The sequence below is a fragment of the Pipistrellus hanaki genome (assembly GCF_964339955.1).
Source record: "Pipistrellus hanaki genome assembly, chromosome: 2".
NCBI classification, from domain to species: Eukaryota; Metazoa; Chordata; class Mammalia; order Chiroptera; family Vespertilionidae; genus Pipistrellus; species Pipistrellus hanaki.
In genome coordinates, this window is record NC_140504.1 from 181,428,200 (window position 1) to 181,443,720 (window position 15,521).

General features: G+C 36.4%; 1 protein-coding gene across 3 annotated transcripts in view; it reads left to right on the plus strand.

Moving 5' to 3' along the window:
- Positions 1-14,696, plus strand: part of PTP4A2 (protein tyrosine phosphatase 4A2) — a 33,465-nt gene extending 18,769 nt beyond the window's left edge. For 2 of the 3 annotated variants that reach the window (XM_084874382.1, XM_084874381.1), the window contains exons 2-6: positions 791-1,490; positions 3,444-3,536; positions 9,696-9,826; positions 11,068-11,142; positions 12,145-14,696. In XM_084874382.1, coding sequence (XP_084730508.1) covers positions 1,395-1,490; positions 3,444-3,536; positions 9,696-9,826; positions 11,068-11,142; positions 12,145-12,253 — 504 coding nt within the window. In that variant the 5' untranslated portion in view covers positions 791-1,394 and the 3' untranslated portion in view covers positions 12,254-14,696. The remainder of the gene's footprint in view (positions 1-790; positions 1,491-3,443; positions 3,537-9,695; positions 9,827-11,067; positions 11,143-12,144) is intronic. The other variant, XM_084874383.1, reaches the window with a different exon arrangement.
- The last annotated feature ends 825 nt before the right edge of the window (positions 14,697-15,521 follow it).

The following is a 15,521-nucleotide window of genomic DNA, read 5'->3' on the forward strand; positions in this document are numbered from 1 at the left end:
CCTCAAAGTGGAGTTTTGGTAAATATCCTCTATCCATTTGTAGATTTATCTTATTTCAAACAAAGAGTATATTTGGAAGACTTTACCATCAAAACAGAAAAAGGAGATAATTGTAAACTTTATGAAGCGTCCATGGAGGGAAGATTGTTTTAAGGATCTTTTAATAATTTAAAAATGACTTGTGGTCTTGGCTGGCGTGGCTCTGTTGAGTGTTGTCCCATGTACTAAAAGGTTACAGGTTCGATTCTTGGCCAGGACACATGCCTGGGTTATGGCTCAATCCCCAGTAACTGGCCAGTTAAAAATAATGTTTTTTAAGAAAATATTTCAATTGATTTTTATAGAGTAAGGGAGAGTGAGATAGAAAAATCAATTTGAGAGCGAAGCATTGATTGGCTGCCTCCTGCATGCTCCCTATTGGGGACCAGGGAATGAGCCTACAACCTGGGCATGTGCCCTGACGGAAATCAAACCTGTGACCTTTCAGCACACAGGATGATGCCCAAGCAACTGAGCTACACTGGCCAGGGCTAAAAGTAATCTTGTTAGCCCAGAAACTTTGCTGCTGGGATCCTGTTTTGAAAAAAGAAAGACATGCTTGACTTGAATCTCTAGCTTTTAAAACTCGTGGTATATACTTTTATCCTATTTTTTATAGATGGCAATAATTTAGAATTGGTGACATTTCAGATGTCTTCAGGCTCATAAAGAATGTGTTCTTGACTTTGAGCATTGTGTTTATGAATGTTATCAACCTCCAGTTCATTTTACTTATGCTTTTCTCTTCCAGGTTTTTCGTTGGAATATACGTTGCACATTTATGGCGATTCTGAGTGTGAGGGCAGACTTCTGCCAGGCTCAGCACAGCGTTTTTGCTGACAAGTGAGCTTGGGGGGTTCTATGTGCCATAATTAACATTGCCTTGAAGACTCTGGACACCGAGACTGGCCTCAGAAATAGTTGGCTTTTTTTTTTTTATTGCAAGCATATTTCTTTTAATGACTCCAGTAAAATTAAGCATCAAGTAAACAAAAGTGGAAAATAATCTACACTTTTAACTTGTCTCACTAGTGCCTAAATGTAGTAAAGGCTGCTTAGGTTTTGTATGTAGTTGGATGTTTTTGGAGTCCGAAGGTATCCATCTGCAGACATTGAGGCCCAAGTTGAATTTGATTCAAGTGGATTCTGAATACTTCTGCTTGTCTTGAAGAGAGAAGCTACTTAAAGAATAAACACGTTGAATAGAGAAAACACTGATTGATAATAGGCATTTTAGTGGTCTTTTTAATGTTTTCTGCTGTGAAACATTTCAAGATTTATTGATTTTTTTTTTTTTTCATTTTTCCCATCACACTCACACACGCACGCTCCCACTTTTTTTTTTTTTTGCCATAATGAACCGTCCAGCCCCTGTGGAGATCTCCTATGAGAACATGCGTTTTCTGATAACTCACAACCCTACCAATGCTACCCTCAACAAGTTCACAGAGGTAAGATTGTAGTATGGTGTACTTTTGGATTGATATATTGGTAAAATCCCATTAAAATTAACACCATTATAAATAAATTTCTTATTACAAAGCCATTTATTTCTGTGATTGGGATTTGATGGTCATCCTACCAGCCTTTTTTTTTTTTTTTTTTAAATGAGTTAGATTAATTATAACAGATTTTTAAAAGAATATTTATGGAATTTGAGGAGATCTTATATATTTTCTATATTATTAGCAGTTTTCTGATCATATTTTCAATAATAAAAATAATTAACATTTATTGGACACTTTTTTCTGTTGTTAGTGGAGAAAGTATGTACTTTACTCAACAAACATGAGTATAAGCTTTTTAATCATTCCCTGGTTGTTCAGTCTCAGTGTGATTTCTATTGATGTATTTTATGGAATAGACTTAGCTGGATGAACTCTTAGGGATTCTAAATCCACTTGTCTCATTTTTCAGATGGCAAAACTGAATTCAAAAAAGTTTTGACTTGCTTAAGGCCACAAATATTTACCATGAAAAATTATACCATATCCTTCCAATGAATGGCTACTATGAAGTCCATTTCAATGGGATTTTATTTGTATCTTGAAACTTCTTAAAATTACTGATTTAGTTATAATACTTAACAACTTTCCTGAACATACTTTATAAGAAGGCTTTTTGTGAAAAAGAAAGTCCTTTAGCAATTAAAATAACTTTACTCTTTAGATAACCAAGTAGGATATCACTGTTCCTGCTTATTTACACTTAATATCTCCTAAGCTCCTTCACTTTGTGTGCACAGTGTGCAAGTTGATTCTAGGCTTGTGCCCTCAGGTTGATCAGTCACCTTTAAGCCTGGCTTCAATTATGTGATACTATTTTCAGCCTGTGGATTCCTTGGGCATAGATTCCAAAAATGGCAGAAGTCACTGTCCTCCTGCAACTATAAAAAGATATTGGTGGTCTCTTGAAGATAGGTAGTCTCTGTATTAGGCATTATTGTAGGAAAGTTTTTAAAGGAGCAAGACTTCTGGCTATAATTGCTATTATTTTGTATGTTAGTTGGCTTTGTAATATACCACTTTTTCATCTTAATTTCAAAATAACTTTTGTTTCCTTAAATTAAAAAAAACCAAAAAACAGTAAGTACCAATAGAAGTAAGAAGATACAGATAAGCAAAAGTTTAAAAATACTTAATTGCCCTAGCTGGTTTGGCTTAGGGGATAGAGCGTCAGCCTATGGACTGAAGGGTCCTAGATTCAATTCCAGTCCAGGGCACATGCCTGGGTTGCAAGCTCTTTCCCCAATAGATCAGGAGGCAGCTGATCAACGATTCTCTCCCATCATGGATGTTTCTATCTCTCCCTCTCCCTTTCTCTCTGAAATTAATTAAAAAAATAAAATAAACATTGTTTCTTTAAAAAAAGAAACTTGTTAGTACTTACTTGGCTCCTGAATGTTTGTTTCTGTGATCCTACATATAGATAGGATCATACTATATATTTAAAATAAATCTTCCCCCAACCTCCTTAGTATTATTTTCATAACTGTCATAGTATTCTGTATGGCTGGTCCATACTTTCTTTAACCATTCCCTTGTTCAGACCATTAATTTTGTTTCTAGGTTCTTACCATTCCAAACTGTGGTGAACATGCTTGGCACCTAAATGTGTATATCTTTAATTATTTTGTTAGTAAAAATTCCCAGAAGTAGGATTTCTGGGTCAAAGTATGTGTTCTTTCAAAGTTTTTGTGTTATGCCACTATTGTAATTGCCCTTTATAAACGTGAGTCTTACTGAGAGTGCAAGCGTGTCCATTATATATGTTGTCACAATGAGAATTATTTTGGTTTTTATTGAAGAATGATGTCTCATTGTTTCAATTCAAAAGAGCAAATTTTTAAAGCTTTGGTTGCAGATTCTAAAAGCAAGTTACCTTATATTTGTTTTTCTTTAAAGGAACTTAAGAAATATGGAGTGACAACTTTGGTTCGAGTTTGTGATGCTACATACGATAAAGCACCAGTTGAAAAAGAAGGAATCCATGTTCTAGTGAGTGTGTAGTGTTTTAATTTTTCGTTACAAACAAGTTGCACCTTTCAGACATAGATATTTATAAAACTTGGAACTCAGTTTTGCTTTTTTACTTTATACTAGGAGAATACAGTGTTCATAGCAACCTTTAAATTCTTTCGTATTAGCAATTTTGCTCATTTGTGCTCTAAAAGTCTACACTTATAGGATATTTTCAATAAATAAGTAAAACTTAGTGAATACTTATTTTAAGAAAAAGGAAGTTTTCATTTTGTTTTTCCTAGGAAATTAATGCAATAGTTGGCTTTTGTTTCCAGGCTACCAGTTTGACTCTAACAAAGTTTCCCCCCATCAGACATTCTTAAGTCACATGGAAATATCCTCTTACTTTGCAAGTACAAATTAGTTACTTAATATTTTGTAGTTAACTTGTAGGGGACAAAAAGGTGGGAGAAGAGGATAAGAAGGGAGAAGGAGAAGGCAGCTTGCTCCACAGTTTTCAGCCTAGTTTCTGATATATTTTTTTAGGTTTCTAAGCTTTTATTTAGATTAGATTTCTTTAATAGTTTAGTTTGAACAAAAAGTGATTAGAATTACTTTAAATTGAAATACTCCCTAGTCTCTATATATGCTATTATACAAAGCAGGAGCTTCACATTAGGTAAAATTTTATACCTTTTTTCCCTAACTAGTTATTTAAATTGCCGGAGCATGTAATGAAATGACCTATATAGTCTTAGATGTTTTAGAGCTATTTGATTTGATTGTGGGAAAATAGTGAAGTAGGATGAGAACTGGAGATTTTTTTAGTAGTTGATGAAGAAGAAAATAATAAAGAAGATATTGGTATCAGGTTATATTCCTACTTTTTATTGAGAGCTAGTTTTGTATTAGGTCTAGTAATAATTAATGTCGTTTTCTAATACTTTTTTTAAATCGAATTTATTTAAACAATACAACAAAATTTAATCAACAATATAGTTGCCGTTGTTTTCTACTACTTGCGCCCAACGCTCAGGAAGCATTTTAATCCCTCTGTTGTAAAATTCTTGTGATTTTGATGCAAAAAATTCGGTCAATGCATTTTTGAGGCATTCTTCATAATTAAATTTTTTTCCAAGAAGAAAGTTTTGCAAAGAACGAAACAAATGGTAATCGGAAGGGGCAATATCAGGAGAATATGCAGGTTGAGGGAGAACTTCCCATTCCAACTGGCACAGTTTTTCAGCAGTGATTCTTGCAGTATTTTGTCGTGCGTTATCGTGGTGAAGAATTACGCCCTTCCGATTAATCAGCGCGGGTTCTTTTTCTCTTAAAGCTTGGGCTAACCTTTCCAATTGGGCACTATACACTGCACTTGTAATGGTTTGGTTAGATGGTAAAAGTTCATAATGAAGAATTCCTTTAAAATTCCACCAAACACACAACATCACTTTTTTCGCATGCAAGTCAGGTTTTGGCGTGGGCTGCGGAGCCTCATTTTTGTCCAACCATTGAGGCCGCCTTTTCAAATTAACATACAGCACCCATTCTTCATCTCCGGTAACAATTTGCTCTAAAAACGGCAAATGGTTTTGACGAGAGAGGAGCGAACTGCAAATTGTGACTCTTTGATTACGGTTGTTGTCGGTCAACTCATGAGGAACCCATTTTCCAAACTTTTGGACTTTGCCAAGTGCACGCAATTGATTGGAAATTGTTTTCTGTGAACAATTTAAAGTTGTTGCAAGCTCTTGTTGGGTAATTTGAGGATTTTGCACCAAAAGAGCTTGAAGGCTTCTTGATCAAAATTGGACATACGGCCTCGACCACTCTTGTCATCTAACGAAAAATTTCCCTCGCGAAATTTCTCAAACCAACGCTGGCATTTTCTGGCGCTAACTGCATCTTGACCAAGAGCACTACAGATATTTTTTGCAGCCTCACTTGCTTTTCTTCCTAATTGGAACTCGTAAAGCATGCAGTGCCGAATATGCTCTTCATCCGCCATCTTCTTAGCCCTAGTTCTGCAACAAAAACCAAACCAAACCAAACACAAACTTTTTCAAGCAAAACTTGTTAATTGCACTTCACACGTTCTGTAGATACCACGTGTTTGAAGGTTATGTCAATACAAGTCAACGCCAAGCAAGATTTTAAACGAATGTTAAAAAACGACATTAATTATTACTAGATCCGATAGTTTTATTGCACTGGTTAGTAGTTGGGAAGGTTGTTGATGCAAAGAAAATACATGTCCTGTTGGTAAGGCAGTCATTTCTTATCCATAAAGTTTCCTCACCTTCATTTAGGTGAAAATAGAAGAACTAAATAGCCAAAACATTATGCTTTTTAAATAATACTATGTATTCAGATGTATTTGAGTAGTATGGCATGGCAGTAATTTGTTTACATTCTCATTCCTAAATGACTTTAAGTTCTCCTGGCTGGAAATCACTGGGGATAAGTATAAACATGTAAATGTTTATTATTTATAAAAATGTAGCATTGGTTTAAGAAAACACACACACACACACACACACACACACACACACACGTCAGTCAGAGAAAGACAAGTATCATATGATCGCACTCATATCTGGAATCTAAGTAACAAAATAAACTGATGACCAGAGTGGATCTAGAGACATGGAAGCATGGAACAGAGGGCGGAATCTCAGAGGGAAAGCGTGGGATGGTGGGTGGGTGGGAGGTAATCAACCAAAGGCTTTGTATGTATAACACTTGGACACAGACAATAGGGTGATGAAAGCCTGGGGGTGGGGGTTGGGGGCTGGAGGAGGTTAATTGGGGGAGAAAGGGGACATGTATAATACTTTCAACAAAAAAGAATTTATATATATACATACAGAAATACAAAAAATTTAACTTCTGCTGTAGCCCTGTGTTTAAACAAAACAAAACTTTACTTCTGAAGGTAGGCTGAATTACAGGTTTTTCCTTCCTGTAAGTATAGTGGACCCCCTTACCTGAGGTTTTGCTTTCCACAGTTTCAGTTACTTTGTGGGATCAACTGTGGTCTTAAATTATTAAATGGAAAATTCCAGAAATAAACAATTGATACATTTTAAATTGTGTGCTATTCTGAGCAATATGATGAAGTCTTGCTTCATCCCACCCAAAGTGCAAAAATAGTGATACTGGCAATTCAGACATGCCAAAGAAAAGCTGGAAAATGCTTCCTTTAACTGAAAAGGTGAAAGTTCTCCACTTAATAAGGAAAGAAAAAAGTAGGATGACATTGCTATGATTACAATAAGAATGAGCTGTCTTTGTGAAAATGTGAAGAAGGAAAAATAAATTGATGCTAGTTTTGCTGTGCACCTCAGACTGCAAAAGTTATAGCCAGTGTATGTTACGATGGAAACAGCATTAAGTTTATGGGTGGAAGACATGAACAGAAAACATCCCAATTGACAGCAAATGTTGCACCAGAAGCCTTAAGCCTATATGGACACAATGGATGCCCAACAAGTAAAGAGATGGTTACACAGGTTCAGGAATAGGCTTGGACTGAAAATAAAAAAATTATTGCAGAGAGAGAGATACCACATTTGCATAACCTTTATTACAGTATAATGTTAGAATTGTTCTATTTTATTGTTAATAATTTACTGTGCCTAATTTATAATTAAAATTTAACAGGTTTGTACATATAGGAGAAAACATAGTATATATAGGGTCTGTACTATCTGCGGTTTCAGGCACCCACTGGGAGTCTACTTTCTGTTCTCCATTGGTTAGATGAGAAATTAGTTTGTTTTGACAGATGCCAGGGTAAGAAAATGAACTGTGGATTGACTGTAGTCTGTTCGACTCAGTAATGTTGATAAATATCTTTATGAAATAGAGATGAAGTAAAGAACTTGAACTAATTTGTAGAAAATGTTGGTAGGTCTGGAATTTATTCCAGGCCTTTAAATCTAGGCTTTTGTTTTAAATAGCTATGATTAGATAAAATTAAAGGGCTAACAACTTAAGCTTGAAAAAACAAGGACAGACAGTTAAAATTAATCTTGGAATTCCTTTACTGCTTGTCTGAATAAGTGAAGCATGCTTTGTGTTATTGTTTCTTAACTCGGTGCATTTTAGGGAGTATTATTAGAGGAAGTAAACTCAACTAAAGTACTTACTGGTTTTATAGCTATTTACAGTTAAACTATAGTGACATTTATAATGATAACACTGACAGCCCTTTAATTATGGGGTGTAGTTGACAAATCAAACATAATGTACTGTCATGGCTAATGGACTACATGAAGTGTTTTAGTGGTGCCAATAATGAGTGCAGAATCAATTTAATGCTTTGTCACTTTTCTCTTTTTCCTCCTCTAGTATCTTAAAGTGTCCTTATCCAATTTCATTAGAATAGTCTTATGTTTAAAAATATATTCCTAGTGTTTTTACATTTCTGTCCTTGAAGCTAGTTGTAAAAGAGGTTATGAAGAATGTGAGTCCTCTTTCTTCAAAGCTGATTTGTGTTGGTTTCTTAAGACCTCTTGCAAGGTAGCAAGGAAGATAAATACCTGGCTGCTTTTTAAATAAGACCAACCCATGCATATCTATCTATACTTATAATATCTATACTTATAATAGGGTAATATGTAAATTGGTTGGGACCCTGTCACGTAATGACAGGTAAGCAGGAGGGCAGTGCAATGAGCTACAAGTGGCAGAGCGCTACAGGAGGGTGGGGCAGCGAGCTACCTGCAGTGAAGAGCTATGAGCGGCTGTTGGCAGGGCAGCCAGCTGAGGCAAGCGGCAGTGAGCTACTTATGCACGGATTCATGGGCAGGGTCACATATATATAAAAGGCTAACATGCAAAGTGTCCCCTCAGGAGTTCCACTGGGAGACTGGGAGTTCGATCACTTGCTATGATGTGTGCTGACCACCAAGGGGCGGTGTGGAGTGAAGGAAGGCCCAGCTGGCAGCCGGAAGGCCCCAATCGGCCCTGATCAGGAGCCAAGCCTAGGAACCCTATCCTTGCACGGATTTCATGCCTCTAGTGATGAATATAAAAAGAGAAAGGGCCGAAACCGGTTTGGCTCAGTGGATAGAGCTTCAGCCTGCGGACTGAAAGGTCCCGGGTTCGATTCCGGTCAAGGGCACGTACCTTGGTTGTGGGCGCATCCCCAGTGGGGGGGTGTGCAAGAGGCAGCTGGTCGATGTTTCTCTCTCATCGACGTTTCTAGCTCTCTATCTCCCCCTTCCTCTCTGTAAAAAATCAATAAAATATATTAAAAAAAATAAAATAAAAGCCATGTAGCAAATATTTTTAAAGCTCTGCCTAAATAATATGTATCTCAATGAACAAGCACAGTGCTATATAATAGGATCCCTAAGCAAAGGGAGACCTTTCTTTCAAGTATCCCTTTCTCTTTTTATTATTTATTTATTTATTTATTTTTAATATATATTTTATTGATTTTACACAGAGAGGAATTGAGAGGGATAGAGAGTTAGAAACGTCGATGAGAGAGAAACATCGACCAACTGCCCCTTGCACACCCCCTACCAGGGATGTGCCCGCAACCAATGTACATGCCCTTGCCCGGAATTGAACCTGGGACCCTTCAGTCCACAGACCGACGCTCTACCACTGAGCCAAACCGGCTTAGGCGCTACATGGCTTTTAAATATGTATAGTTAAGCACAAAAATGAAAGCATGCTTCTGTTATGGTATGCTAACTATTGGAGCTTTCTTATCAAAGATCCTTTCTCTAAAGAAATAACTTTATATCTTAGAACTGTTTGGATATTTGTAGAGACCAGTTATTGGTATATTTCTTTGCCAGAGTGGACTTTTAAATCATATCGACAGGTGAATCTTCTCTTACTTGTCTTGGCTTACAGTTTTCTCTATGTTTGTTTACAGATTGATTCAGACAAAATATTTGAGGAATACTAATTTCTTATCATTATCATAAGAGATTTCCATAAGATAAAATTAAATGCTGATTACACTTCATTGAAGAAGGCTAAGTTATTTGGCACACTCGAATTTCTATCTTGGGTCATTTTACAGCATTGACCAGAATCCTGTTATTAAGAATAGGTATATATGGTATAGTTAGTTCAAGTAGGCCCAGTCTGTGTATTGTTCAGCTATTCAGTATTAGGATGTTAATCCTGGAGAAAATACCAATTTAATGTACAAGGTTTTTTTCTTTCCAGGATTGGCCATTTGATGATGGTGCGCCACCCCCTAATCAGATAGTGGATGATTGGCTAAACCTATTAAAAACCAAATTTCGTGAAGAACCAGGTTGCTGTGTTGCAGTGCATTGTGTTGCAGGATTGGGAAGGTAAGGTCTTACCCTTTCGTCTGTGAATTCATTATAAAATATTTTACTTGGGTAGAAATTTTCATTTATTACACTAAATATTTAATTGCCCGAAAGGAAAGGAAATGGGAACAAAAGCTGCTTTTGTGTTCCATTGGTTGTCTGATTCTGATGCCATACTAGATTTAGTGGGTATGGTTCAGTTCTGAAAATGACTTAATGTAATTGTCTAATCTTTGAGCTAAAAATATACTCTTAATTCAGTTTTCTTGCTGTATCAAGTAACCAGAGGTTCAGGTCTTTGAAATGTGCAATAACATTAAAAAAATATGTACATGTGTAATTTGGGATTGAGATGTGTGGGAAGTTAGAAGGTGGAGAGCAGATGGCTGAACTTAAAACTCCTGAAAGGAGATGTGGAGTTTAATGGAGAATGAAAGTGGTTTTGACTTTTAAAAAAAATCTTTTTCCTTGAGCATTGCATGGAATGGTGTTGCAACATTCTCATCAACGGAAGGTTAAAGGCCAATTTATGATGTGTACTTTGACTCAGAACATTAGTGCAGGCAGTGGTGACTCAGGTTCTTACCTCTGCTTAGTCCTTTTGTTTGTTGTTTTTCTTTTTTTTATAGCTTAGTAAAGTTTCTAAGTTTCAGTTCTTATCTTGAAGAGCAAAGGTAGTATTATTAATTTGACTTGGGTTAATTTAGGTAGTCTAAAGTCAGTGCCCTGTAATGAACTTTAAAAAAAACAACTTAATTTCCTTTGTTACATTAAAAAATACATACTTATATTGAGACATCCTAATTATCAATTTTCTGACCCTCTCTCCTAGCTCATGAAAAGGATTTTGTTGGAAGTGTAGCATTATTTTAGTAATTGATAAGGAAATGATACTAAAATTGATTTGTAACAAAAATCAAAGACAGTTTTGATAACATGTAATCTGGATTAAAAAAAAAAAAAAAAAAGAATCTAGCCAAAACCGGTTTGGCTCAGTGGATAGAGCTTCGATCTGTGGACCAAAAGGTCCCAGGTTCGATTCTGGTCAAGGGCATGTACATTGGTTGCAGGTACATCTCCAGTAGGGGGTGTGCAGGAGGCAGCTGATTGATGTCTCTCTCATCGATGTTTCTAGATCTCTATATCTCTCCCTTCTTCTCTGTAAAAAAATCAATAAAATATATATTTAAATAAAATAAAATAAAAATAAATTAATTATAAAGATGTGTGGGTGTTTACAATTGAGTTTCTTTCTGCAGGGCACCTGTGCTGGTTGCACTTGCTTTGATTGAATGTGGAATGAAGTATGAAGATGCAGTTCAGTTTATAAGACAGTGAGTATGAAATTTTATATTCAGAAATATATAAAGCAAGATTATACAAGAGGAAGGAATTATGGAAAATATCATTTCTAGTCTGGAATAACTTGCTGTCTTTGGCTTTAAAATGTTGTTTGTTTGAAGATTGATTATCACAAAAAGCAAGTGATAAAGAGACTCGTAAAACTACTGGCTCCCAGATTTAAAGCATATCTAATTTAGGCAGCAAATATGGACATTGTAGAATATGTCCAGTATATGACTGGAATATCTAGGCATCTTTAAAATGAATAGCTAGGTAGAAGAGTGATCTTGTGTCTCTCTTAATAGATGTCCAAAATATCTTTAAAATGCAATTTCTATGACCAAAAGGCAAACCAGAATCTGTAGAGGAGCAGTTACTCACCTGGCACTCATAAGTGACCTGTTCAGGCATAAAATCAAGATGGTAGTGCCAAGACAGAATCTTGGCCTCAGTCTGGAGTGATAGGCCATGATATTTTGCTGTCCAGAATTTTTTGGCATTTATTTTCTTAGTCTGTCCTCTTTTCTTTAAAAAAGAGGAGAAAGAAAAAAAAGAAAGAACGAAAAAGGATTGTTAATGATGGCATGAAATGAATGGTAGCAGCTCTAGGAAGGTAACATATTTCAAGAAATACCATCTGTGCCTTCTGCTTCTTGTAAATTCATGCATCCTAAATACTTGCTACCAATTCTAATCTGAAGATTATGTTAAGCTAATAGGTAAAGAGTATAGTTAGGTATCTCTGGATAAATCATTCTGATGTTTATTAAATGGTTAACAGAGTAGTAAGAGTCAGCAAAGAAGATTTGTCTATTCCTTTTACTCAGAAGGCACAGAAGTTCTTACTTAAACTTAAGAAGTGATGTTGTATGGGAAATGTTGATTTTCGGCTTTGTGGTGTTAGAATGGCCATAGGCCATAAATAATGCATTTCTGTGACTGAGGCAGCTCTTTTTTGTACACTATAAAGTTTGCCATTCTTGTATTTTCAGAAAAAGAAGGGGAGCATTCAATTCCAAACAGCTGCTTTACCTGGAGAAATACCGACCTAAGATGCGATTACGCTTCAGAGATACCAATGGGCATTGCTGTGTTCAGTAGAAAGAAATACAAACGAAGGCTGACTTGATTGTGGCATTTAGAGGGAACTCTTGGTACCTGGAAATGTGAATCTGGAATCTTGACTGTGTCATCAAAGTGGTGATGGATTCAGTACTCCTCAACCACTCTCCTAATGATTGGAATACAAAAACAAAACAAAAACAAAAACAGAAATCCCTCTATAACATGAATAAAATGTTTAAGAAAAGCAAAAGATAAAGAAAAAAGGGATTACTTCAGTGGAGAATGGTTTTGCTCTTAGTGTTGAAGTTTGAATTTCTGCCAGGATTGAATTATTTCAAAATCTGTCTTTTTAAACTTTTTCAAAATAGGTCTCTAAGGAAAACCAGCAGAACATTAGCCTGTGCAGAATCTTCTCTTTGGGGAGCACACTCTTCCATTATGCTTGGCACATAGATTTATTTCCCTGTTGTGGAATTTCTTTCTTTTCTCTTTCTTTTTTTGTTTTTTGTTTTGGGTTAAGGGGTGGGGGCTACAATTTTTCTCTCTTCTCTCCTTTTCCCTATCCCTCTTTTCCCCTGATACTAGTTGTAGATGGAATAAGAGAAGCCCGTGTTGCTGTATATGTGCGTGCAGTCTGGCAGCCTTAAGCCCACCTGGGCACTTTTAGAAAAAAAAAACCAAAAAACATAAAAAAAAAAAAAAAAAAAAAAAAAAAAGGCAGTGGCATATATATTATATGATCCAGGTGATTTTTAGTTTTTACTGATGATGGGTGTTCATGTTAGTTTCTTTCCTTGAAAACTCTATACAACATTAGGCAAAATAGCCAAGAGCCTTTGGTTTGAGTTTTTGTTTTGTTAAGTTAGTGGGGACATGGCATTTTAAGAGGAGTCTCTTTTTTTCAAAGAACTTAGCTGAGAGTCAATTCTTCTCTTTCCAACCAATGAAGCTAAGTGGGTATTCCAGAAATGTTTGTTTTCTGAAGGGGAGTACTCCAGTTCATCACTAAAGATGTGTCCAGATAGAGTTAGCACACTTTCTACACCTTGTAGAACTGTGGGCTGTATGTAGCATTACTCTGCTTTTCTTTTTAACGATGTCAGAGAATGCTGATAGTTAAAAATGTTTATTTTAGGACTTATTTGTACTCTGAATTTTCAGGAACAGGTAGTGGGATAGCAGCAAAGACACAATATTTTGGACTTGAGAAAATGCCTGTTATGGGTATTTTCCAAACTGCCCCCTATATGTACAGTTCAGTTTAACCACTGATTGCCTTGTTATTTTCTTACTAGGTTCTTTATGAGATAAAACCAACAATGCCTAGTGAGTATGTGTCTACAGGCCTAACAGGGTAGGAGAGAGATGTAAAGCAGCCCAACCAGTAGCAAAAGGACTGTGTTGCTAGTGAAATTGGTGCAGTGTCATTTTTACCCATTCTTTGTGGGGTTCAATGTGCTGATCTAGAAATGTGCTCTTTTGTGCAAGGCAATTGTGACCAGACTGTATTGACAAAGCAAGTTAAAGGACACCATCTGAGCCTTTTGCACTCTTTATTTAAATATTACACACTTCCTAATGCTCTGCTTCTAAGAATTTGAATAAAGGTTTAGGGTCATCTTGTCCTGCTGGAATTTGCTATACAGAGCCAAAAACTTCCCATTTTGTTAGGATCAGCTGTGCCAGTAGGAATGGACCAGGATTTTGTCGCTGGTGATACCTCAGATGTTGGCTGGCGCTGTGAACTGCCTATCTCCTATTCTGGAGTTGTTTGAGCTCTTTAAATGAAAATCTGTAGATGCTCTCTTCCCCATCCCACAAAACAAAACTAAATAATGCTTTTTGGAATTGTTTCTAGAATTTTAAAGTGGAAAATGATGGTCCTATCCAAAATTCTTTATTTCAGAACATGACAATAGATTCCTTTAATATAGGCGCAAGATCAAAACAGAATATTCTCTAAGCTCAGATAGACTGTTGACTCCAAGGGTTTTGATCAATATCATACCAAACCTTTTTCCTTTGACATGCTCTGATTTTTGTTGTTTTTGGGGGAAGGAGAGACAGGGAGAAACAGAAAAACAGGTGTGTGTGTGTGTGTGTGTGTGTGTGTGTGTGTGTCTATACGTGCGTGCGTGTGTGTGTGTGTGTGTGTGTGTGTGTGTAGTGTCCACCGGTATCAGTGCCTGCCTGAGTTAGGAAAATTACATTCCTGGTTCTGTATGAGGAGAAGAGTGTGTAAAACAACATGAAACATTAGCCCTCATTTTGTTTTAAATTGCAGACTAATGTTAATTGTTCTCAGAACTGGATTTTCTTCCTCAAAAATTAATTTTATGTTTTGGACTTAATGAAGTATTGCTAGCTGAAGCCAGTTTGACATGGTGAGAGAGATGTCAGACTGATGAAAGGTGTGCAGCCTGATTTAAAACCAAACCCTGAACCCTTTTAAAGAACAATAAACATATTTTACATGCTCTTTGTGCGTTTGTTCTCACTCCAGGTTGAGTTTTATTTGCTTCCCTAGAAAACTTGGTATTCTTAAGGTCTGCTTTAGGTCCTGCTAATTTCTGCAGAGAGGTGAAATAGAGGTTGGGAAGTTCAAAGATTTCATGCCACCAGGTTTCAGTAAGGGCATACATCTACATTTTCTGGTTCAGTTCTTGGGCACAACACTGGAGGAATTCAGCATCTTGTCTCATTCCAAAGGACTTTATACCATAGGGTTTTTTTGTTTTGTTTTTTTTAAAATATATTTTATTGATTTTTTACAGAGAGGAAGGGAGAGAGAGAGTTAGAAATGTCGAGAGAGAAACATCGACTAGCTGCCTCTTACACACTCCCTACTGGGGATGTGCCCACAACCAATGTACATGCCCTTGACCGGAATCGAACCTGGGACCTTTCAGTCCACAGACAGATGCTCTACCGCTGAGCCAAACCAGTTTCGGCTATACCATAGGTTTTGATGAAGCGTTGCAGCTTGCACTCTTAAAAAACTGAGGGAGGAGAAAACCTATATGTCATAGGATTGGAGGTAGGCAATTTCCCTTAAACCATTGATAAGCATTTCACCCATCCATTTAGGTAACAAACTACATGTTCAAGTACCAAGAATGAAAATAAAAGACACTGATGCCACTTTGAAATACCCATCTACAAGAGGAGTTAGCTATGTTGACATAAACAGAGTGGGTGATGACAGTACTGTGTGACATAATTCATTGACCCATTTGTTCTTAATTTTCCAGTTCATGTGCATTATACAGCTTAGATTCAGTGTCCCATGGTTAGGTACAGTCAC